Source organism: Myotis yumanensis, unplaced genomic scaffold (genome assembly GCF_028538775.1).
Source record: "Myotis yumanensis isolate MYYU_CA2020_CCGP unplaced genomic scaffold, mMyoYum1.0.hap1 SCAF_10, whole genome shotgun sequence".
In the NCBI taxonomy this organism is placed as follows: domain Eukaryota; kingdom Metazoa; phylum Chordata; class Mammalia; order Chiroptera; family Vespertilionidae; genus Myotis; species Myotis yumanensis.
The window spans coordinates 39,110,732-39,137,056 of NW_027223761.1; the positions used below are offsets into that span (position 1 = coordinate 39,110,732).

A 26,325-nucleotide genomic window follows, 5' to 3' on the forward strand; every position below is an offset into this window, starting at 1 on the left:
CCCCCGCCAGCAGATGCCCTCACCCCCCAACTATCTGTGTCCATTGATGGGTTTTATTTTTATGTCTTTTACCTTAGTACTTAAAATATTTTACTCTTAAATGTTTAAAACATACAGAAACATAGAGAAAAGAGTGCAACAATGTTGTCCACAACTCAAATTTTAAAAACTGAAGATTAAAAGCTGTACATAATTCGATTTATAATTATGTTATATATTTAATATTGTTCTTCCATTATAAGTATGTCATTTTATTCATAATCAGAGGAGTGGCATTCAAGAAGGAAAGATGAAATCACCTATAGCTGAATAGGAATCTTTAAAAAAGGGAATGGATAGGTAAAGGTTTTCCTGTACCAGTGAACCAGCAAAAAGTGATAGATAAATTGTCAAAACTGAGAATAGCCTTTGCCAGTTTTTCTCAGTGGTTAGAGCATCGGCCCGCAGACTGAAAGGTTGCAGGTTTAATTCTGGTCAAGGGCATATACCTTGGTTGCAGACTCTATTCCCGGCCCTGGTAGGATGCATGAGGGAGGCAACCAATAGATAGATGTTTCTCTCTCTGTCTCTCCTCCTCCCTCCCACTCTCTCTAAAAATAAATGGGGAAAAAATATATATCCTCGGGTAAGAGCTAACAAAAAAAATTGAAACAACAACAACAACAACAACAATCTGAGAATAGCAGGAAGTTTCCCAGGTGATTAATTTGGTTAGAAACCATCTTTAGGTAAAATTTTCCTTCTTGTCAGAAAAAAATGTATTGGCTGTATAAGTAAAGATACAACCAGAGAAATGAAGCCTGTTGAATATATATATATATATATATATATATATATAGAGAGAGAGAGAGAGAGAGAGAGAGAGAGAGATTTATTACATGGAACTGGCTTATACAATTGTGGGGGTTGGCAAGGTAAATCTAAAATTCATAGGGCTCAATTCTGAATTTCGGGAAGGGTAGCCTAGAACTCTCAGGCATGAACTAAAGCTGTTTCCCACCAGTGGAATTTCTCCTTTCTGAAGGAATCTCAGTTCTGCTGTTCAGATGACAGAATGTTGCAAATGATAGAATCAGCCTCCTCTGGATTATCTAGAATAATCTCCAATACTTAAAGTCAATTTATTATGGACTTTTATCATGTTGACAATATACCTTCACAGCAATACCTAGGTTAGTGTTTCATTGAAAAACTAAGGCTAAAGCCTAGTCAAGTTGACACATAACTGACCACCATGGAACGGAGTAGATCCAGAGACATGGAATCATGGAACAGAGTGCGGAATCTCAGAGGGAAGGTGGGGGGAGGGTGGGTGGAAGGTAATCAACGAAGGAACTTGTTTGCATATATGCATAACCCATGCACACAGACAATAGGGTGGTGAAGGCCTGGGCTGGGGTGGGGGGCATAGGGGTGGGCTGGAGGGGGTCAATGGGGGGAAAAGGGGAACATATATAATACTTTCAACAATAAAGATTTAAAAAAACAAACACACCCACAAACCTGACCATCACAGTCCGTCCCTTGTCAACTTGACACTCATATACACCTTCAACTATCTTCAGGTAAAATTTTCCCTTCATGTCTGTTCTGACATCTTTGTTTTAATGGGAAGTTCTAGGACTAGTCCCTCAATTTTTCTCAGGGATATCAGGCATTTTCCCATGACCCTGCTACCTTCCCCACTCCTTCTAATCTCCTTCCTTATTAGCTTGGATCGAGCCATACTATTCCTCACTTGTTCCTGATATACAGCAATGTAAAGACTTTGAATGATATTTCCTGCCTGGTTTCACAGCATTGGACCAGAGACTGATTTCCTACTGATATTCTGTAGCATGAATGAGCTCGAACAATGTTATGACAGATAAGTCACTTTATGCAGGCAGCTATTAGGGCTGCATTTGGTCTCAGTAAAGCAGCCCTCCCTATTTCCACAGTGGGTGGTGCTGCCTATGATTGAAAAGTAAACTAGAAAAATGGGAGGAAAAACCATCCAGGAGAACTCTATATTTTTTCAAATCCATACAAAATGTAAGATAGCTTCAGTAGGAACATAAGAATGAAAATTTTTGACATTCAAGTATCTTAAATGTTTACAAGAATTTTTTTCAAGCAAATTCATTTGTACTTCCAAGAAGACCGTCACTTTCAGGATTGGGTGCTCCATTATCAATGTTTAATTGCTGCATTTATGCTGAGGTGTAGACAGGAATAAACATCAATGGGCACAGAAGACCAAGGTCTTCAGATCAGCAGACCCAGATCGTGCTGTGTGTGGTATTTCATGTTGTCTACCTGCTGACTGTGTGTTTGTAAATCTTCTCATCACAGTGCTAATGCACCTTGATTCTCAATTTCATGCCCCAATGTACTTTTTCCTTAGAAAAACCTATAATTTAACTCTTTGTTTCTCTACAATAATTGTCCCCCAAATGCTATTCTATTTGCTGGTAATGAGAAAGAACATTTCCTTTGCTGGGTGCTCAATTCAGATGATTTCTTTCCTAACAGCTGGAGAGACAGAGAGTTCCCTCCTAGTAGTGGTGGCCTATGACCATTATGTGGATGTCTGCAGCCTCTTCACTATTCCACCCTCATGAGCCAGAGGGTTTTTCTCCAGCTGGTCATAAGATCTTAGGCCAGTGGCTCATTTGTGTCTCTAGTAGACACAGCATTTACTTTATGTCTCACATACTGGGAACATAATGTAATTAATCATTATTTTTGTGAACCTCCTGCAGTCTTGAAGTTGGCTTCAGTAGAAACCTACTAACCTGAGATGGCCCTCTTTGCAATGGGTGTTGTGATCCTTCTAGGTCCCTTCTCCCTTATCCTTATCTTCTACCAGAATATTATCTCCGCTGTGATTCAGATACAGTCAGGTGAGGGAAGGCTCAAGGCCTTTTCTACCTGTGGCTCTCATTTCCTTGTTTACTTTTCCTATGGCTTGACCACATTTACCTACATGCATCCAAATTCCAAGAAAATTAATGGAGGGATACAGTGGTCTGCATCCCTCCATGTTTTATTGCCATGTTTTATTCAGTCATAACATCCATTATGGATCCATTTATTTACAGCCTGAGAAACAGGAACAAGCATTTAAAAAACTAGTTGGAAGATAGAGCCTCTCAGAGACAATCCTATAAAATAAAGCCTAATATGCTAAGTTGTCCTGTCAGCCGTTCAACCAAAGTGTAATATGCCAATGGTATGTTAAGGCGGCTCAACTGCTCACTATGAAGTGCACTGACCAACAGGGGGCAGACAGTCGACCAGTCGCCATGATGTGCACTGACCACCAGGGAGCAGACGCTCCCACCGGTAGGTTAACTTGCTGCTGGGGCCCGGCCAATTGGGACTGAGTGAGATGGGCCGGACACGCCCTGGAGCCCTCCCGCGGTTCCTCCCCAACCCCGATCGTGCACCAGTGGGGTCCCTTGGCCTGGCCTGCACCCTCTTGCAATCCAGGCTGAGCCCCCCCCCCCCACCCCCCCAGTGAGTGCACAAATTTCATGTACCAGGCCTCTAGTGATATTTACATTGATAGAGAATTGTGGAGAGGAAGACTTTCCAAAGTGGTTTGACATCTTTAACAATGTTCTCTCTGAACTATTTCTAAGTGATACATTGATAGGGGTCATGATGTACCCTGGTACATCTAAGATGTTTTTAAGTTTGATTATTGTACTTTTCTCAAGCTTCTTCTCTATAGTTGTAGCTTGCCTACCTCAAAAAAAAAAAAAGTTTTTTGATATCTTATCTAATAATAGACAAACATGGTAATTAACCATATCTCCGCTACGCTTCCCATTGGCTAATCAGCAGGATATGCAAATTAACTGCCAACAAAGATGGCGGCCAGCAACCAGGCAGCTGAAGCGAACAGGAGGCTTGCTTGCTCCAGTGATGGAGGAAGCCAAGGTTCCCCGCCTGCCTCGGCCGGCTATAAGCTACACTCTAAGCAACAAGTTGCAATTATAGAAGCTAAACAAGCTCCAGATACCTGCTTTCAGCCAGCTTCGGCCTCAGAGCCGGAGCTGGCTCTCAGCTCCAGTGACAGTTATAGAAGGTAAATAAATCCCAGAAAAAAGAAAAAAAGGAGAGGCTGGGAGCTTCAGTCACTCGCCAGCCTGAAAACGGCCCTCAGGCCCTCACCCAGACTGGCCAGGCACCCCAGTGGGGACCCCCACCCTGAAGGGGGTGTGACCAGCTGCAAACAGTCATCAGCCCGTCATCCTGGCTGGCCAGGCACCCAAGCGGGACCCCCACCCTGATCTTGGACACTCTTCAGGGCAAACCAGCTGGCCCCCACCAGTGCACCAGGCCTCTATCCTATAAAGTAAAAGGGTAATATGCAAAGTGACCCTAACAGCAGAAAGACTGGGAATGACTGGTCACTATGACACACACTGACCACCAGGGGGCAGACGCTCAATGCAGGAGCTGCCCCTTGGTGGTCAATGCTCTCTGAAGCAGGGAGCTCTGCTCAGCCACAAGCCAGGCTGATGGCTGCCAGTACAGCAGTGTTGGTGGGAGCCCCTCCTGCCTCCTCAGCAGTGCTAAGGTTTGCTCCCCGCTGGCAAGTGGGCATTCCCCAAGGGCTGCCGGGCTGCCAGAGGGATGTCTGATTGCCATCTTAGGCCCAATCCCCCAGGGAGCAGGCCTAAGCCAGCAAGTGGTCATCCCCCGAGGGGTCCCAGACTGCGAGAGGGCACAGGCCGGGCTCAGGGACCCCTCGCCCCGAGTACACAAATTTTTGTGCACCGGGCCTCTAGTAATTTATATTTGAATAACATATAAATATTTTAAAATATTTAACAGTCTTCATTTACATTATGTTATATATTCACTAATCAATTTTCACCCAAAGACATTACCTTTGCGTTCTAAACTCCACATCTGCTTACCAAACTCATCCTATGTCAATATCATCTCTAGCTATCCACAGATCTTGGAATTCTAACTGATGTCAATATGCTAGATGCTTCATTTCCTGTGAGAAAATATCAATGATACCTTGAAGCTCTGATATGGAATCTTATTTTTTATTCTGTAGAGTCACAAAATACTGCTGTTGCCAATTCAGGCACACATGGGGGAGCTGTTGGCATAGACAATAATGTGTGGGATTCCAGCGAACATCTTTCATATATCACACAATGCTTCCCTCCAAGGACAATTGCAGGTTTGAGGAAACTAGAATTGAGAAACAACCTGCCTACATCAGAACTTTCAGGACAGAAACTCCTGTGACATAGCTGTTTCCCCTCAGACATGTTCTCCCCTCTTCTGCAGGCTTGCTTTTGCCAGTACCCATTAAGTTCTCTTTTCGGGGAAGTGAAAGAGAATGGCTGAGATATGAGAAGTAACCCCAGAAGTTGGGTATTGTTCTGTGGGGTGAAATGGCCCCTTTGTTCTTTTCTAATTACCGATATAACCCTTTGTTACAGTAGAAGCACCACCAGTGACCTACCTGTAGCTTTTCACCAACATTCAGCATGTATACTGCCCCTCCCCAACCCTCAACTAAAAGTTGAACTCCAGGTATTAAGTGAAACTAACCCAATATTTTATTGGTGTTTAGAAATACTACGAATTCCAATTCCTGGTTGCAGGGCCTGTAAGCATGAAAAGCATAACTGGGACCATCACTGTCTTGCCCATTTCTGCCCATTCTTCATTTTTCCTAGCAGAAGTCCAATGACAAAAACATGTTCCATTATTTTGTGCTTCATTACATATATCCCCTGACTTGTCTCACCTCATCTGCCATGGAGGTTTTTGTAGGGATTCTGTCATATAAAGATAGTGATGTTTACCATAGTCAAACCCTCCTTCCCCAAAGTGAAAAGAGTATGGGAGCAATTTATTTTTTCCTGGGAACCATCTCAACTTGAAATTCTACTCTTACTTCATGACCTTCTCTTAAGGCTTCTGCAGACAGATTGTGGGTGAAGGCATGAGTCAGAGAAAATGAGAAGGCCCCGAGGAAAGTCAGGATTGCCATGTTGACTTCTGGCTGCTGCAGCTTCAATGTCTATGGCCTGTTCTGAGGAGCTAATGCTATTAATTCTATGATGATATCCTTGCCGAATTGCATGCATCATGTATAGAATGATTCTGCATGGGAGAATAACTGTGGGCAAAACTAGATTCACTATGTACATGTGATGTGTATTGTTTTCAAATCATGTGGACTAGCATGCATCTATACAAGAAAAAAAAAACTGGTCATGCACTAAAGCTTCTTTGAGAAGCTATATTATAAATAACAGCAACTTCTTTTAGACATGCTGCTTCACAACAGCCATCCAAGTGATTTTGAATAGACGTTTATTAAAGCTGGGGACAATGAAACAAGGAAGGGCTAAGGATGGAAAAAGCAACAGGAGAGAACCTAGGCAGGGCTGCTTTGGCTTTCTACAAATATAGGGTGTCCCAAAATTCATGCAAGATTTGCAATTCAATTCAATTTCAAATCTTGCGTGAATTTTGGGACACCCTATATTAAGTGAGCTAAGGCAGGGCTGTGGTTAGCTCACTGAGAAGTAAAAGTCATAGTGACAGGAGTGAGCCAGGGTGGGGCTGTGGTTAACTCATTGAAAAGTCAGAGAAAAGGGGCCTTGGATACAGGTTCAGGAGGTTAGCCAGGAACAAGCTGCTGAGGCCTATGGCTCCCCTGGTTGCAAGTCTCTTGGGGACACTTAGAATGTAGGAGAAAGTTCACAGGTGAGCTTTCTGCTGAGGTGGCTGTGCTGTTTATTTTTTGTTTGTTTTGTTTTTGTCTTGAAGCTTTTTTTTTTTTTTAATTTCCTTTGCAGGTGGAAATCTTAGAGGAGATCTCAGGGGAGGGTTTCAGCAGAATATCCATCAGCTTTCCAGGTGTGTTTTTTAATATGTTGATGTACCAAAATTAGCACATAAAGGAACAAAGGTCATTTTCTGGAAAGCTTTGCCTCGACCTTGGATTTGTTTTGTTCCAATTGTTTTGTTGTTGTTACTTATCTCTCTGACTTCATCCATCCTTCAGTTTGGCTGGCACTAATGACACTAATTGGGTCTCTGTTGTCTATCTCCTTGACTAGGGTGATTTAAGGAGGAGAGATGTAAACCATTTGCTCTCTGGTGTCCTTGGTTAGGGAAGATAAGGCCTAGTGATTCACTAGCTGGCTGTAGATTGCTTGAATTGTTTGGCCCTATTTGTCTAACCATCTGTTTTCCCCTTTCCCACTAGTCAAAAAATTTCCTAACATCTAACTATCCTGCCTCATCATGACTATTCAAACAGAAGCTCACCTTTCCACTTCCTCTTTGCTTGCCATTAAGTAACAGGGAAGTCATATCACATAACTGGAATGACCTTTGATTTATATAAAAACAATATAACTGACCTCAACAGGAAAATGGTGGAGTCACCAGAGTAAGAAAACACAGATACTGACAGATATTTGTAAATGAAAACACCAGTCTCTGACTGGATGCCACACTATATTAATGACTATGCAGCAGAGGCATGAATTACATCAATAGAGAAACTAACAAGCTACTGAAGTCACCACATTCTGGGAACTACCTTGTTTTCTAAAGCAAATAGTTTTCAGTTTTCAAAGGAAATAAATTTTCTTTTTTTATGCCACAGGTTTTATTACTGTTACTTTGTATTAGATCTACTCATAGGACATTGATTTCAATAGCACAATTTGAGTTCATTTATTAACTAAATATTGACTGAGAACTCTTCTAGATGCTGAATATATATTGCAATGAAAGAAGTTCAAAATTCCTATCCCCATAGACTTACATTTTAGAAGAAGGTGATAATAAATCACATAATATATCTGATAGTAATAAGTGCTATGAGAAAAATAAAAGCAAGGAAGGGTGGGTTGCCATTTTAAGCAGGTGGCCAGGAAAGGCCTTTCTGAGAAGTTGACATTTCAATTAAAGGAGAAATTAATGTTTGTGCTGTGACAAGAAAGTTGAAAAGAAAGAATCAACCAAGAAGAGATTTGGGGGAAGAGGGTCCAGGCAGAGAGAGCAGAGTCTAAATGGCTTGGATTAGAATGAGCTTTTTGAGATCAGGACAGAGAAAGGTCAGAGTGATTAGAAGCTAATGAGTGACTGGGAGAGTGGCAATGAATGAGATTACAGAAACAGCCAAAAGCCAAAGTGGGATCTTTGCATCCATTTCCTAGGGCTGCCATAATAAATTATCACAAACTCTGTGGCTCAAAACAACAGAAATTCATAGTTCTAGAGGCCAAAAGTCTAACATCAAGATGTCTGTAGACTGTGCTCCCTAAGCCTTCCTCGTACCTTCCAGTTCTTGTATTCCATGGCTTAAAGGCAGCACAAGTCCAGTCTCCACATCTTTCTTCACAGTGTCCTCTTTCCTCTGTTCCTGTGTCTCCCCCTCATCTTAAAAGGACATCTGTCACTGGGTTTAGGGTCCACCCTCTTCCAGGATGAACTTGTCTTGAGATTTCCCTTAATTACATCTTCACAGACCTTTATTCCAAATAAGGTCACATTCTGAGGTTCCAAGTGGACATATATTTTTGGATGATACAATTCAACCTAAGGCTGTAGCCTTGGAAATCCTAAAGAGGTGATTGGTTCTATTTTATGTTCAATAGAAAGCCATCCTGATATTATACTTTTAAAAAGTCACTTTGAGTCCTTGTGTGGAGAATGGATAGTAGGTAAAAAAGCCTGGAAGCAAGAAAAGCAATCAGAAGGACTGGGCAGTAGCCCAGGGGAGAGATGACCATCTTAACTGGGTGTAGAAGTGGGAAGCAGAGAAGATGGTAAGACATGTGGGTAGATAGACAGCATGTACAAGATGAAAAAAGAGAGAAATGAAATATTCCTGCTATGTCTTTGACCTGAGCAATTCTGTGGATAATGGGAAAGACTCAAAAAGGGGGGAGTTTGGTGGGAAAATCAAGAATTTTCCCCATTAGTAATTAAAGCATTTTGAATACAATTGCAGACAAGAGTTTTGAAATCCCCTGGCTTCATCCAGACAATGCAGAATATACTGATGTCAGCTGCCTTTTGTGTTAGCATCATTATTGAAACATTATTTTAAAAAATTCTGACAAAGTACTTAGAGACTCCAGAAGTCCTTAGAATGATTTGAGAAATAGAAGCATCAGATAACATTCAGGTATTTTAGTTTGTGATAGAAATAAAAAAAGGCCCCAGGGTATCTCTCATTGTAGAAAGGTTTAGAAAAAGTTAATAGCGCTGATTGCTCCAGGGGATGCCCTGTTAACAATGGCTCTTAGGACCTCAGGTCTAAAGACTTCTTTCTAGGAAAATCCTCCAGCCTGGTTCCTTGGGGATTTTAATAAAATGGAGCTCTTTGGCTTGGGATAGAATAAGACTCAGCCCAGATGATGTCAGTATATTTGGTAAACAGCAGTAGAGTCTGCCAATTAGGATATGAATAAGCAAACTGCAGAAACCACACCTTCCTTCATCCATTAACTTATCTCTTCATCACTGACCCCATTGTCCTGTGTTTGTCTCCTGCCAGTCTGCCAGGTGAGTGGGTAGGATGATTAGGGGGAATTAATCTTTTGAGAGAGTCTGAAATCTTGATTCTGTTCATTTGGAGTAGGCTTTGTCTTACATTTTCCTGCCCCTCTCTTTTCCATTTGTTTTCTGCAGAGAATATGTGTTCTTTTCTTTTTTTAAAAAAAAATATATTTTATTCATTTTTTTACAGAGAGGAAGGTGAGAGGGATAGAGGGTTAGAAACATTGATGAGAGAGAAACATCAATCAGCTGCCTCCTGCACATGCCCCCCCACTGGGGATGTGCCCGAAACCAAGGCACATGCCCCTGACCGGAATCGAACCAGGGACCCTTCAGTCCGGAGGCCGACACTCTATCCACTGAGCCAAACCGGTTCGGGCGAATATGTGTTCTTTTTTGCTGCTTCTGAGTAACAGCCTCATGAATCCTGTTCCACAGCTTCTCTGGGGAGGATTGAGCTATTGATCAGGGATAGGAGAGTGCCTGCAAGGACTGTGGACACTTACTGCCTCTTCTTTTGCACTAAAAACTAACCTGCCAGATTCTCTTCTGCCTCTTGCTGTCTCAATGCTCTCCATCCAGGGATTTCTTCCTCATTCCTTTTAGTCACTTGGGTTTGGACAGGGAGAATAGGCAGGATGGATAAAACCTGAACTTTCTACCCCGGGGTTCACAGACAGGATCTTCTTGTGGTCAGACATCCCTGGATGGCCACACAAGGCCGTGTGAGCATTCTAACCTGTGTGTGCAGGCATACCCAGATCCTGGTGTCTGTCCCCCGTCACACTGAACTTACCCTTCTTCATTCGGATGCCACTGATAGTCAGATCATTCACTCTCTTTAACGTGGTGATCAATCCTGGGATTTTTTGTTTGTTTGTTTGTAAGAGATCACTTATTTGGTAAATCACAGAGGTAGAAAAGTAATTCCCAGAAGAAATGGGCTTAGGAAACAAGCTATAGAAGTAAAGGAAGGGCCCTTGGAGATTGGGAATGAGGAAGCTAATGGTAAGGTGTCTGGGGCAGGGAGGTGGAAGGAGAAGGTGAAGGGAGGTGAAAGGTATGAGCATGCTCCCAGAAGTGAGAGCACCTACAAAGTCTAAATCCTGGGATTTTCTAAACCAAGATCCTTCCAACCTCAGATCAGAATTCATATCTCAACAGCCAACATAGTACCCTTTTCTCACTTACATTTCTCTTGAGAGAGTGAATGTGTTGGTGTGAAGTGTTGGCATGAGTCTATTTATTCAACTCACTCTGAAACCCCTTCTATGTATATTGCTATACAGATAATAGAGATAAGTGATATACGATTTACTACCTGAAGAAGCAATTCAGTCCAGGGAGACAAATATTTAATCCCATATTTAAAAGACACTGTATTCCCTATGATATTTGGTCTTTGCATTGAATTTTGCTAGCAACACAGTGCTAGTACCCAAGAATGAAGAAAGAGCAAAAGAATGCAAAGGTTAAAAATAGTGAGAATAAGCATTTTCCTCAGTCAAACACAGCCGCCATGTGTTACCATGCTTTGTCTGTAACAACTATTTTCCCAATCTTGCAGTTACTTCTAGATCATGATCTCATTATTATATGAAATATTATATAATATTATGAGCTAGCCTTTACTGTCCTAAATTCTTTAAGTGGTTTACATTTTATTTAATCTCTAGATAAACACTACAGGATATGTATTACTTATGTCACCATTTTACAGATGAGGAAAGCTAGCCACAGAAAAGCTAAGTAATTTGCTGTTGGTAACCCATTAATTAGAAACCAGGTTCCAAGCCCTTCAGTTTAGCTGCAGAGTTCCAATCAGTGAGCAATGTATGCTCTCTCCTTACAAATGAGGCAGTCCATGCTCAGTGGACTCTCACTGCAGGAGAAATGTCTCTGGAAATACACACACACACTCCAAATACACAGGTACACATAAATACACACCCATTCACACTCCATGTAAAAGATTAAAGTAACAAACCACACATAGAGTCTGATGGTTAGCTTTTCACTTACTAACCTGTCACCAAACTTGCTAAGTCATCAAACTGGGGTGGAACAGCATTTTAAGTTTTACCTAAAAGGCAAATAAATCTCAGTTGTTGTTTTAATATGCATGTTTTTGTTTCATGTTTATTATTCAGTTTTACTTATTTTTTGTGAATTGGATACTTAAATCCTTTGCCCACTTTTTGGAATGTGTTCTATGTCTTTCATTATTGATTTTAAGAGGTCTTTAATATGTTAGTAATAAAATTTTTTTCTGTTAAATATTTTCTCAGATTTATTTTATTTTTTAATTTTGTTTACAGTGGTTTCCACTGAATAGAAATCTTATTTTTTATTTGTCAATTACTTCATCTTGCACCAGATCATATTTCTTATCAGTTGCCAAAGGCTTGAAATTGGCTCTTTAACTTTTAAAAAGATATACAATCAGATTGTCTTCAAATAACCTTTATCAGCTTTCTTAATATTTGTTTCTTTTTTCTATTGTCATGGGCAAGACCCCTCAAAAAAGTTTTAAAATATCTGTTAAAATATGCCTGACTGTTATTTTTCTGCCTACAGAGAGCTCTGTCATAGCAGACTAGCTCGAAAACCATTAAAATTGAGAACAGCTGTGGGTTTGTCTTCAAGGCGTGAGTGTGGGGAATAAGCATAGAGAATTAGGTGAAAGTTTAACCTCCTCTACAACCAGTTACTGAATAAGGAAGAAAAAGAATTGCAGGATGCAGAACAAGTGAGGAAGGCTTAGAGCAGTGGTTCTCAACCTTCTGGCCCTTTAAATACAGTTCCTCATGTTGTGACCCAACCATAAAATTATTTCCGTTGCTACTTCATAACTGTAATGTTGCTACTGTTATGAATCCTAATGTAAATATCTGATATGCAGGATGGTCTTAGGCGACCCCTGTGAAAGGGTCGTTCAACCATCAAAGGGGTCGCGACCCATAGGTTGAGAACCGCTGGCTTAGAGGAACCAGTTTGAAAATTTCTCCAAGTCTTTGTTTCATCATCTGTATACTGTGAATAATAATAACTACCTCATATGAACTTAAAGAGGATGTCAAATAAAAAGTAAAGAATGTAAAATAAATATTAATAATTATTGGCACCAGAAAAGTGCCCAATACATGATATTTAGTACTATTATTGCCAAGGGCCTTATACAAGTGTGAAGAACAGATGAGGGCATATTTAAAAGATGCTACTAAATGCAATGACCAATGAAGCAACTGTTTTTATTGATGTTCCTCAGCACCCTCTTCACATTGAAAACAAACGACAGAAGAATTTGGTTAAGGACTGAGATTATAGACTACTATATCTTCCTTTAAATTCCCATTCCTTGCTCAGAGTGTTTCCTTGGGATTATTTTGTAAATATGATGAAAAAAAATCAGCCTTCATAAGTGCTATCAGACAGTTTACTGCATAAAAATCTAACTGGCTTAAAGCAATATCAATTTGTTTGATTCTCAAATCTACATTAAAGGAAGGATGCACTGTGAACAGGATATAGTCTTCTCAGGACTATGTGTAGCCCAGCCAAGGTTTGGTCCTATAGCATATGCAGGCTCATTTATGCCCCTCTGGTGCTAATAAAAAATTCAGGAAGAGAGAAAATCAAAAATATCTTTCAACTGTCAGAACTACTGAGCAAAAAGAGAACTCTGTCTCCTGACATATGGAAGCTGTTAAGAATGAAGATCAATAGCCTAGTTTTACATACTGTTTATAAAACATCTAAGTTACTCAGATTTTTTAAAAAATAACTGATATGTTTCTTTTCTTGGTGCTTCCTATAAACAGTAATATAAATATTCATGGGAGAAGAAAACCAAACCTATGTGACTGAATTTATCTTCCTGGGCCTTTCACAGGATCCACAGACACAAGTCCTGCTCTTCTTCCTTTTTCTGATCATCTACCTGCTGACTGTGCTGGGAAACCTGCTCATCATTGTGCTCACTCACATGGACGCCAGACTCCACACGCCCATGTATTTTTTCCTCAGAAACCTGTCTTTTGCTGATCTCTGTTTTTCCACTACTACAGTCCCGCAGGTGCTAGTCCACTTCCTGGTAAAGAGGAAAACCATTTCCTTTGTTGGGTGCTCAACACAAATAGCTGTTTTGCTTCTGGTTGGGTGTACAGAGTGTGCTCTGCTGGCAGTGATGTCCTATGACCGGTATGTGGCTGTATGCAAGCCCCTGCACTACTCCACCATCATGACACATTGGGTATGTGTCCAGCTGGCTACAGGGTCCTGGGCCAGTGGAGCATTTGTGTCCCTGGTGGACACCACATTCACATTGCGTCTGCCCTACCGAGGGAACAATATCATTAACCATTTTTTTTGTGAACCTCCTGCACTCCTGAAGCTGGCTTCAGCAGATACCTACAGCACAGAAATGGCCATCTTTGCAATGGGTGTGGTCATCCTCTTAGCTCCTGTCTCCCTGATCCTTGTCTCCTACTGGAATATTATCTCCACCGTGATCCAGATGCAGTCTGGGGAGGGGAGGCTCAAGGCTTTCTCTACCTGTGGCTCCCACCTCACTGTTGTTGTCCTCTTCTATGGCTCAGCAATATTTGCCTACATGAGGCCAAACTCCAAGATAATGAATGAAAGGGATAAAATGATCTCTGTCTTCTATTCTGCAGTGACACCCATGCTGAACCCCATCATTTACAGTCTGAGGAACAAGGATGTCAAAGGGGCTCTCAGGAAAGTGACTGCAAAATAGTGTTTTTGAAGGTGGGGATCTCTGGTTCTGCTAACAATTTTAGAAATATAGAGAAAAGTGATTTTGTGGTGAACTTGTCCCATTTCATTCCATCCCTCCCCTTTTTTCTTTCTTCTCCTATCTCTTCTCAGATAAATTCAACAAATTACCTATTCAAAACAAGGTGTCTTGATAGATATAGGAAAGAAATATAAAAAGGAAAAAAAAAGGAGGGAAAGGAAGTAAAAAGAAAGGAAAGAAGGAAGAATGGAAGGAAGGAAAGAAATAAAATGCAGATAAGCAAACAGTCACTACTCTCCAAGCCCATCTAAGCTAATAAGCAAATTAAAACAAGTAGACATACAACTATATATATAAAAAAACAAAGAACCAAATAAATAAATAAAACTATCACAAATACAATAATGCATTTCTGGCAAATGGAGTCATTTCCTTCATTCTTGCATGAACTCATTAAACCTATTTTGAATGCTTATTATATATCCCAGGTATATTTCTAGAAACTGGAAACATGAATTAAAAAGTCTTCATGGTATTATATTTCTAACATGGTATTATATTTCAGAAATTTAAAAATTTATGAAATTTAAAAGAGAACACATTTAAGGAATAACAAATGGTATAATTGTTTTAAGAGTATGCATAACATTAGGAAAATTGTGAAATACAAGTGGAAAAGGGTCCAGTCAAGATGGCAGCATAAGTAAATGTGGTGCTCACATCCTCCCACAACCACATAAAAATTAAATTACAACTAAAGTACAAAACAATCATCATTGAGAACTGCATGAAGTCTTATAACTAAAAAATAAAGAAGGAGCCACGTGGAGATTAGTAGGAAGGGCAGAGTTGCAGACTAGGCTGGTCAAATACCCATGTGTAGTAGCTAAAAACTGGGAGGGTTATATCAGTGGTCTAGATGCACCCTGATAAGCAAATGGTCCCAGCCCCACACCAGGCCTCCATCCCAGGTTTCCAGCCCCTGCATGAGAAGTATTCATAACTTCTGGCTGCAAATACCAGCAGAGATTTTGGCTGAGTGAGACAAAATGCTGCCAGAGTCCCAGGTGCTCCACTTAAAAGCCCTCACAGACTCATGCTCTCTAAGCTCCAGCACTGGGGCAGCAGCTCAAAAGATGTCAAGGTCATACAGAAAGGAACTGAATTGTGTGGCATCAGAGAGCAAAGGCTAGAGGGAGCAACTTTCTCCCAGAGAGAAGTGCTGGTAGAAGCCATTGTTCATTTGCTGAGACCAAACCTATACGTACAGTTGGGTGCCATATCTGAGTCTCCATCAACCTGGTTAAAACTGTTTGCCCCTCCCTTGGACTGAGACCCTCCCCCCCACCCCCCACTCAACTTGCAGGCCCACCCAAGCTGTTTCCAGTGGCTTTTCCATACAAACAGCCTGTCTTAGCTCATGCTTTGGACTTTCCTAAAATCTCTCTAACAAGCAGCATCAGGCCTTCGTGTACCCCATACTTCTTGCTAAGTGGCTCCAGGATCAACACTAGTAGCAGCTGGCCTTGGTTCACAGTTTGGCCTCTCCTGGGTACCTCTAAGCCCAGCATAAGTAGAAGTTGCTCTGTAGCTCATGCTGGGTGTCCCCAAGCAGGGCACAAGTGGTGGCTGACGTTGGCCTGCACCTCCTGGGAGGTATCAAAGCCAGTGCCCCTATTGCTGAAGCACCTCCACAAGCAACACACTCAAGGGGTAGACATGGTGGGCACCAGAGCCCTGCTAAAGTAAGTCCTGTTCTGTGGGGTTGGCCCCTGTACAGCAGATCCTTCACAGTTGTCTCTCAGCTGATTGACCTGCGGATAAAATCCATCCCATTGATGTACCAACAACATTTAGGGCTCAAATACTATAGGAGAATGCATGCAGCCCATACTGGTGGGGGGTGGGGGTGCACCTGGAGCACCCAGCTGAAGTGACTGAGCCCTACAGGACACCTACTACATAAGGCCACTCTACCAAGACTGGGAGACATAGAAGCTCTACCTAATATATAGAAACAAATACAAGGAGGCTGCCAAACTGAGGAGCCAAAAAAGAAAACATGTCCCAAATGAAAGAACAGATCAAAACTCTAGAAAAAATAAATAAAATGGAGACAAGTAATCATCAGATGCAGAGTTCAAAACACTGGTTATAAGGATGCTAAATGAACTTAGGGGAAGAATAGATGAACTTAGTACGTACTTCAACAAAGGGCTAGAAAACATAGAAACAGAACTAGAAAACAAGAAAAAAACAGTAATAAATAAATAAATGAAATGAAGAATACATTACAGGGAATCAACAATAGAGTAGATTAACAGAGGATCAGATCAGCAATTTGGAAAATAAGGTAGCAGAAAACACTCAATTAGAACACCAAAAGAAAAAAGAATTAAAAAAAAATGAGGCTAATGTAAGGAGCCTCTATTACAGCATGAAATGTACCAACATTCACATCATGGGGATAGCAGAAGGAGAAGAGAGAGAACAAGGAATTTAAAACCTATTTGAAAAAATAATGACAAAAATTTCCCTAACCTGGTCAAGGAGATAGATATACAAGTCCAGGAAGTGCAGAGACACAAACAAGATGAACCCAAAGAAGCCTACACCAGACACATCATAATTATAATGCCAAAGGTTAAAGACAAAGAGAGAATTTTAAAAGCAGCAAGAGAAAAGCAGTTAGTTACCTACAAGAGAGCTCCCATAAGACTGTCAGCTAATTTCTCAACAGAAACTTTGCAGGCCAGAAGGACTGGCAAAAAATAAATGATGAAAACAATGACCTATAACCAAGATTACTCTAGCCAGCAAAGTTATCATTTAGAATAGAAGGGCATATAAAGAGCTTCTCAGACAAGAAAAAGCTAAAGGGGTTTATCATCATCAAACCAGTATTACAAAAAATATTAAATGGTCTTCTTTAATTACAAGAAAAATGATAAAATAAAATGGCAATAAATACATATCTATTAACAATTGCTTTAAATGCAAATGGATTAAATTTTCTGATCAAAAGACATACAGTGGCTGAATGGATAACAAAACAAGACCTTTACATATGCTGTCTCCAAGAGACTCTCTTCAGATTGAAAGAGACACAGGCTGAAAGTAAAGGAATGGAAATAAAACATTTCATGAAAATGGAAACAAGCAAAAAACACTAGGGTAGCAATACCTATACCAGACAAAATAGACTTTAAAACAAAGGTTATAACAAGAGACAAAAAAGAACCCAGCAATTTCACCTCTGAGTATTTATCTAAAGAAAGCCAAAACACTAAAATGAAAGCACATATGCATTCATATGTTCATTGCAATATTATTTACAATAGCCAGGATATGGAAGCAACCTAAGTGTCAATAGGTGAATGGATAAAGAAGAAGTGGCACATATATACAATGGAATATGACTTAGCCATAAAAAAGAATGAAATCTTGCTATCTGCAACAACATGATAAACTTAGAAGGTTTTATGCTGAGTGAAATGTCAGGAAGGGAAAGACTGACATTCCACAAATGCCATATGTGGAATCTAAAAAACAGAATAAACAAACAAGCAGAACAGAAAAAGACTCATAGATAGAGACATTTTGGTACTTGCCAGATAGGAGGGGAATTAGGAGGATGGGTGAAAAAGGTGAAGGGATTAAGAAATCCAATTTGGTAGTTACAGAATAGTTATGGGGATGTAAAGTACAGTATAGGGAATATAGTCATTAATATTGTAATTACTATGTATCATGTCAGGTAGGCACTAGGCTTATTGGGGTGATCATTTCATAAGGCATATAAATGTCTAATCAATGGGTTGTACACCTGAAACTAATATGATGTATAGTAACTGTAACATAATGTATGTTAACTGTAATTGAAAAATAAAAAATGATTAAAAATTTAAAAAATAAAGCTGAAAAGTAAGTCAGAGTCTAAATTGAGAAATGCTTTGAATTTAATTCTAACAAATTGGCTCAGCATATAATCCTGAAAATGCTGAAGATTGATGAATTTATATGACAGTGATAGAAAATTTTCAGAAAAGGAGGGATGAGACACTGTTTTGTGCTGTAGTAAAGCATTTATGATGTAGACCATAGTTTTGCACATCATGACTCGAAATGATTCTTGGATGGCTTTGTTGAAAGTATTTCTCAAGATAAGATGGGGTAGGGCAGTTGATCTCAGGAACCTAAATTTGTAACAAGACCCAGATGATTCTTAAGCACATTAAATGTGTTATACTGCTTTTTAGGCAATGGAATGGCTTTTATGTAAAATAATTATGTAATTACTTGCTTAATGTCTGACTCCTCCACTAGACTATAATTCCATGGCAATAAAGACTGACTCCTTTGTTGACTTCTGTATTACCACTTGTAGGATAGTGCCAGCCACTGTTATAGCTCAAGAAATATCATTTTGAATAAATGAAAAAACCTACAGTTTAGAAGAGAGACATTGACTGGAGAAATTTTTTAGAAATTTACTGCAAGTGGAGTTCGACAAACCTAAGAATGTGTGCGTGCTGTGGGGCGCGGCCACAGCGTTTTGGACAGGTTCAAGCCTTGGACTACTGAGAGGACACTGTCCTCTCATTGCCACGTGCAAGTCCCAGCTTGGATGGCAGAGCCCTCCCAGCACAATTACAGCCAAGAGCTATAGTTATAAGCTTGAGCCTGTGATCCGAACACGTGGCCCCACGTGCCTGAGTGATAGAGTTCAGGTGCATGTAGTGGAGTGGGACTGAAACCCACGGGAATGTTGTAAACAACGTGATCACGCCCTTACTTTGCCTCGTGGAATCTGCTATAAAATAAAGACACGGCTTGTGGGCGTGGTCGCTGTCTCTCAGAAGCAGAGTCCCACCGAGACCCGCTTTTCATTCTTTTGTCTGTCTTTTCTAATCCTTTCATCACACCCACTCGGGTTCACCCTTGGCCGTGCCGGTGCAGCAAAGTGTGCCAAAATTTTTATCCAGGAAACTAAGTGCATGCATTGCAATCTTGAAAGAATTCTACTAAAATGCAAGTGCCTGGTCCTATTGCCAAGCATAAGGGTGGCAAAGATGGAGGCAGTACCTATGTTTTGTAAAAATATTCTAGTGTAATTCTGAAGTGCAATCCTGGATGAGATGTGATGTTGGAGAAAGATAGTGGGAAAGAATCTATGCCAGGACCTTGGAGTTGCAAGTATTTCGAGGCGGATGAAGTGTAGCCAATCAGGGTTGGAGCCCTAAGAATCAGAGAAGCAGAGGAGAATTGAATAAAGATGTGTCAGAGTGGTGAAAGGAGAAGCCTTCCAGGAAAGATTTTTCAAATGTCTCAGCGTTTTACGTATTGATAAAGGACTATAGAACTTCTCAAGTCAGTCTCTTTTTTTGTGTCTTTTTTTTTTTTTTACCTTTGCAAAGATTATTACAGCAGAATAACGGAATGACAGAGACTTTTTTTAGAAAGCATACAGAATGCATTCCTAAGGAAGTGACTTCTAAGTTGAAAACCAAAAGGTGATAGAGCTAACCAGGTAAATGTGTGCTGGGGTTAATAGGCAGCAAGGCAGAGACTAAGCAGGGAGGACTACCTAAAGCAGTGGTTCTCAACCTTGGCTGCACATTAGAATAACCTGGGAATCTTTTTAAAATCCTGATTCCTGGGCCTCATCCTCCGGAAATTGTTTCTTTGTCATGGGGTGAGGCCACAACATTAGTAACAAAGAAACAGAATCTCCGGAAGGTAAGGCCCAGAAATCAGGATTTTAAAAAGATTCCCAGGTGATTCTAATGTGCAGCCAAGGTTGAGAACCACTGACCTAAAGGGTTTTTTGTGTTTTTGTTTGTTTGTTTTGTTTTTTTACTAAGAGAGGCTTTCCTCACCCCGACCATAATATATAGTCTCCTATGTTGTTTTCTATTTATAGTTCTAGTTTTCCTTTATATAAGGTAATGCTAGTTGCTATAATATAGGGATCAGCAAACTTTTTCTTTAAAGGGTCAGATAATAAATACTTTTGGCTTTGTGGCCATACTGTCTCCATCACAACTACTCAACTCTATCACTGTAGTGGGGAAATAGTCAGACAATACAAAAATAAATGTGTTCCAACAAAACTTCATTTGTTAAAAAAAAAAAAAGCATAGCCCCAGGGACATGTTTGCCGACCCCTGCTCTCACAGATAACTCTCAAATCTAGTGGCTCAACAGGTAGAAGTTTGTTTCATTTACATAAATTCTAGTTGGATCGACAAACATCACATCTGCTCACATGCCATTTATTAAAACTCAATCATATGGCCCCACATAAATACAGGGAAACAAGAGGGACATGAATCTGGAGTGGGGAGTCTGACATTAGGACTTTGTTTTTAACCATTAGATGGTTAAAATATCTGGAATTTATTTTAGGAGAATTTACATACGTGAGGTAGTATAATACATTTCCCCCTAAACATTTAACTATTTGTTCTAATACCATGGCTAGTCATTTTCTCCACTAATTTCAAATGCTGCTCTAATATATACTAAATTTCAACATACATAAAGGCATATTTGTCAATTACATCACTAGTGGAGGATCAGCCTTTGATGGACAGTTGTGAAGGGGGAAAGCAGGGCATGAATGTGCAGCATATAGAGGGAAGATTTGAAGAGGTGAAGGTAGGAGGCTGCCCTTTCTTATTTCCCTTCCTTCCCCTTCTCACCCCATAGGAATAGAAACTTCCTTTCTATTCCAAGTGAAGTATGGAGTAAGGTCATCAGCGGAGACCAAAGGTGTAAAATAGTCACTTTAAGAAAGGAACTGAGACTGGGTTCAAGAAGTGCAGTAGTACGCTGTGTTCTGGAAGGCATGGCTGAATATTGAAGAAAAAAAAAGCCCATATTACACATTAATTTATTGTTGTTAAATATATTCACAATCAAATTACCTATGAGCTTTTATGAAGCAGATAATAGAATCAAATATCTTCAGAAAGAGTAAAGAGAATGGAGCTAGAACTGAATAGCCAAGAAATGTAGCTTAATACTATGTTTATGAGAACATAACATGTGATGAAAGAAATAGAAGAAGTTAACAGAAAAGGGAAGGATTATTTTAAAATATCAATAGAAAAGGCAACTTTGACAACAAAGTTAAAAACTCACCATATCAAGATAAATTTATTATAAAAGTTAAATGCAAATTGTAAAATGATTAAGAAAAATAAAATATATAAATTGCCATCAAAAGGTAGAATAGAAAATTACATCCTAACAGTAAAATCGCTGAAAGAAAACAAGATAAGGTGGGTAGATTTCACAACACAAATATTTTTAATACTTCTCTGTCCAAAAATCCTTATCATGGAGATACTAAAATGTCAAATAACAAATAAAGTTGAAAAAAAATTTTTACCATAAATATAACAAAGTGTTGGTATCCTTAATCTGTAAAGAACAACAACTCAATAAGAAATATTCTAAAGAAATGAATTGTGCAAAATAAAACAATAGATTTAAATGTTAAACCTAATAAAATAGTAAAGACTATTTACTTGTTAAATTTAACATGGGAAAGGTGTGGTGGGTTAAAGTACACTTACATATTGCTGGTAAAAATGCAAAATGTTTAACATTTTAAAAAATCTATATCTTTTTATACTAAGAATATTACATAGATTTGACCTTGATTTTAATAATTCTACTCAAAAATTTATTCTAAGGGGAAAATATTACTTATACACCTAAGAGATTAACATTGTTTTTATACATACACATACACACACACCATCACTATTAAATTTACAATAGTGATGAAATAGGTAATTCTATTACAAAGCATCCATATGATGTAATATTTTGTTAACACATGAAAGTGTTTTCAAGGCTATTTATTCATGTAGGAGTTAAGGTTTATTAAATACTCATTATATGCCATGTGCTGTTCTATTTTTTTCTATCCTCACCCCAGGATATGTTTTTATTGATTTGAGAGAGAGAGAGAGGAAAGCGGGGGGGGGGGGGGGGGGGGGGGGGGGGGGGGAGGTGGGGGGGGGGGGGGAGGGAAAGGTCTAAGAGAGCAACATTAATAAGTTGCCTCCTGGATGGGCCCTGACCAGGGATCGAAGCACAATGTAGATACATGCCCTGACCAGGAATCAAACCTGAAACCTTTTGGTGCACAGGACCCTGTTCCAATCAACGAGCCACTCAGCCAGGGCACCAGGTTCTAAAATGCCTTGCATTTATGTCTACGAATTTATTTAATCCTCACAATAACTATGAAGTGGGCCTTACTATTACTGCCAAATTACAGTATTAAATGTGCAGACTAAGGTTCAGAGAGCTTAACTTGCTCAAAATTATTTTCAGTGGCCCCCCCTTATTCTCAGGGGATACGACCCCCAGAGGGTATCTGAAACTGTGGATAATACCAAACTCTATGAATTAGGCGCAGTCAGAGATTCACAACAACAACTAATAATGAAAGAGAACAATGACCTGTAATCAAAGTTATGTGAATGTGGTCTCTCTTTCAAAACATATTGTACTGTACTCACCCTGCTTCCTGTGATGATGAGAGAGGATAATATTGCTTACCTGGAGAACTTCCACCTTCTCGCTTAGAGGAAGCATTTTACAGCTTCTCTTCAGCATATCCAAACTGCCAGCATCGCTACTCTTGTGCTTTGGGGCCATATCGAATAAAATGAGGATTACTTGAACACCAGCATCGCGGTATCAGGAGGTCGATCTGACCACCTAGAGGGCTACTCAGTGAATAGTTGGCGGAGCCAGTGCCGCGAAGAGAGGCTGGAGAAGGCGTGGTTCTCGACCTGGGAAGGTCAGCGCGAGATTTCATCATGCTCCTCACAATGGGGTGCCGTTTAAAACTTATGAATTATTCCTGGGATTTTCCGTTTAAATATTTTCAGGCCATGATTAACCCTGGGTAATTGAAACCGCAGAAAGCCAAACTGCAGATAAGGGGTGGGGGTCGGCTGTATAAGTAAGTGTGGGGTGTACTGAATTCAAAGCCGGGTACTCTGACCTCTGACCCCGGGTTCTTTGTCACTGCTCTATGCTGCCACCATATAATGCAGAGGGGAAAATCACTAGATATTAATAAGCGAAAAAATATTTTACACGCACAAAGCAACTCGGTAAAATGCATGCCTGCATTAAAAAGGGAAGGAAATGCATCTAAATATGTGTAGAGATTATCTCTCTGTAAGAAGATTTCAGTTGGCTTTTGCCTACTTCTAGTATTCTTAATGCTATGAATATTTGAAAAAGAACTTTTAGTGTTAAAGATAGACTAATGTTTTATTATTGAAAAAAAGAAAATGTTAGCAAATTTGCAAAAAAAATGCAGTATTCTAAAAAATTCTGCCACTCACATGAGCCATGTTATTTTGAAGCTTCAAAACAACTCACAACTTTTGTTTAAATGTTTTCAAACCTATAAACAAATTGTAGTAGCAGGCATACTTAAGCTACTAGGAAATGAATATAAATTCATTATGTTGACCCCTTGTTTTTCAGAACAAACACACAGACACATCCACGCACATTAAGCATATGAGCCCTTTGCAATTGTAGGGAGATTTCAAGACAACCTTAAGAAAATGGAAAAGCAGTTTTGTTTTGTGTCTGTGTTAAAGCATAGTTATTTACCTTGGACCTTGCTGATGAGCTGCCTTAACTTTTTATTTTATTCATTTCAGTAATATTTGGATTTAGAGCAATATAAAAATATCTCCATGCCAAAACAAACAAAAAGACAAACAAAAATCACCTGTTGGAGTGCACAGGTGGGGAAGTTTCCATAATAGCTGATGTTTGGAAAAGGGAGTGAACGTGAAGCAAATACATGCAAACTACTACTAGTTTGGGCATTAAACGAGGCTGCCTACATGATCTTTAACAGGGTCAGTTAATCTAAAATTTGCATAAATCTTAATGTTCCCTCCCCTGATGTCTGAGTCTTACTTAGGCCTCCATTTGAAACTTTCTTTTCTTTGGGGCTAATGTTGGTCTGTTTGGACTCCCAAGGTTAGATGTCACGTCCCAGTTGGCAAAGGCCCCTAGATCTTTTAAATGCAGTAGTTACCTGGGAAAATACCAAGTACATTTTTAACAAGGTGTGTCTCATACCCTCTAAGTAGCCTCATGGAAAGCAGATTTATTTTTTTTTAATTTTGTTTTATTGCTTAAAGTATTACAAAGAGTATTACATATGTCTCCTTTTTTCCCCCCCTTGACATTCCCCTGGCCTCCCCTACCCCCCAGTGTCTTATGTCCATTGGTTATGCTTATGTGCATGCATACAAGTCCTTCGATTGATCTCTTACCCACCCCCCCCACCCCCCAAAAAAGAGCAGTTGACAGGTCAAGTTCTACTCTGCACTGTGGTGTTTCTATCGTGACTATCTGACTCACTCAGAAATCTGAGTTTGATGACGAATAAATTTCAGAATCAAGCCATGATCCCTCCCTAGAAGGTGGGGTGTGTCCTCAGCATGTATTTCCCCATGACCCTTCTCAAGGCCCCCATGACCTCCTTATTCCTCAGGCTGTAGATGAGGGGGTTCAGGGCTGGAGTGACAATTGTGTAGAAAACAGAGATGATGTTGTCCTGCTTGGGGCTGTGCAGAGAACTGGGCAGGATGTACATGAATGTGGCAGCTCCATAGAACATCCCGACCACAGTCAGATGAGAAGAACAGGTGACTAGGGCTTTCTGCCTCCCCTCATTTGAGGGCATGTGGAGCACAGTAAATAGGATTAGTGTGTAGGAGACAAGGATAGCAACAAGAGGGGGCATCAGGAAGGTCACACCCATCACATACACCATGAGCTCATATCTGGAGGTATCTGCACAGGCCAACTTCAGCAGAGGTGGGATCTCACAAAGCAGGTGCCTGATCATCCGGGCTTTGCAGAAGGGATAGTGCATGGTGTACATGGTATATACAAAGGCACTCAGGGATGCAAGAATCCAGGATGTGGCCACCATGAGCCAGCAGACCCTTGTACTCATGAGGACCATGTAGTTGAGAGGATGACAAATGGCCACATACCTGTCATAGGCCATGAAGGCCAGTAGGAGGTCCTCTGCACCACCCAGAGTCAGTGCCAGAAACATCTGAAGGGCACAGCCCCCAAAGGAGATGGTGTTTTCACTGAGAAGGAAATCCACTAGGGCCTTGGGAGTGACAACAGATGTGAAGAGGAGGTCCATGAGTGAGAGCTGCCCAAGCAGGAGGTACATGGGCACGTGGAGCCGGGTGTCCATTGTGATGACCAGGAGCAGCAGGCCATTGCTGGTCAGAGCCAACATGTACAGAATTGTGATTGTGGCACAGAGCAGCTCAGGAGACTCACTGTCCTTCAGAATCCCCATCAATATGAAGCCACTTCCCAGGGTGGAGTTCCAGTGCTCCATTCTGTGCTGTTTCTTCAGTTTCCTGGAACCAAATAGATTCTTGGAGAAATTTTGCTAGAATGATTCCTTAGTTTTGTAATATCAAAGGCCCCTTAGATGGCCAACATGAATCCAATGAGATTCACTGGTAACTGACTTTACCGCTTAATCTCTCAGTTTCTGACTCTTTTCATTGTATTTTGATAAAGAACCATCTAATAGGTATCACAGCAATAGCCAAACGTTAAGAGATCACTACATAAATATATTATTCAGTCATCAAACATGAACATATATCCTTCCAGAAAGATTAAATCATCTCCCTCTTAATAGAAAGCTATATTCTGTCCCTCCATGCTCTTGATTATCCTTGGACCTATCTTATAATGTCAGATTAATGATTTAAATACCCAGTTAGTGTTCTGCCTAGACCTGCTGTGAATATGAAATTCTAGAACAGGTACAACAATAGGTTTAAATAAAGCACTTTCACTTCTTGTTTGCATATAATTTATGTCCATTTGTTTTCATCACTCAAGGCTGTAGGTACAAACCTCACTGGAAGAGCTAATGTGTGTCCACTTTAGTCACCTGACTGAGAGAGAAGACT

The 26,325-nt window shown here is 40.2% G+C and overlaps 2 protein-coding genes and 1 pseudogene across 2 annotated transcripts; 2 read left to right on the forward strand and 1 right to left on the reverse strand.

Annotated features, from left to right (window-relative positions):
* The first annotated feature begins 1,234 nt into the window (after window positions 1-1,234).
* Window positions 1,235-3,117, forward strand: LOC139018381 (olfactory receptor 2D3-like; annotated as a pseudogene).
* Window positions 3,118-13,384: 10,267 nt separating this feature from the next.
* On the forward strand, window positions 13,385-14,308 carry LOC139018063 (olfactory receptor 2D3-like). The gene has a single exon (XM_070426704.1). It carries the CDS (start codon window positions 13,385-13,387, stop codon window positions 14,306-14,308), a length of 924 nt encoding a protein of 307 aa, XP_070282805.1.
* Window positions 14,309-24,785: 10,477 nt separating this feature from the next.
* LOC139018064 (olfactory receptor 2AG1) lies at window positions 24,786-25,742 on the reverse strand. Its single transcript, XM_070426705.1, has one exon. It carries the CDS (start codon window positions 25,734-25,736, stop codon window positions 24,786-24,788), a length of 951 nt encoding a protein of 316 aa, XP_070282806.1. The 5' UTR covers window positions 25,737-25,742.
* Window positions 25,743-26,325: the final 583 nt, after the last annotated feature.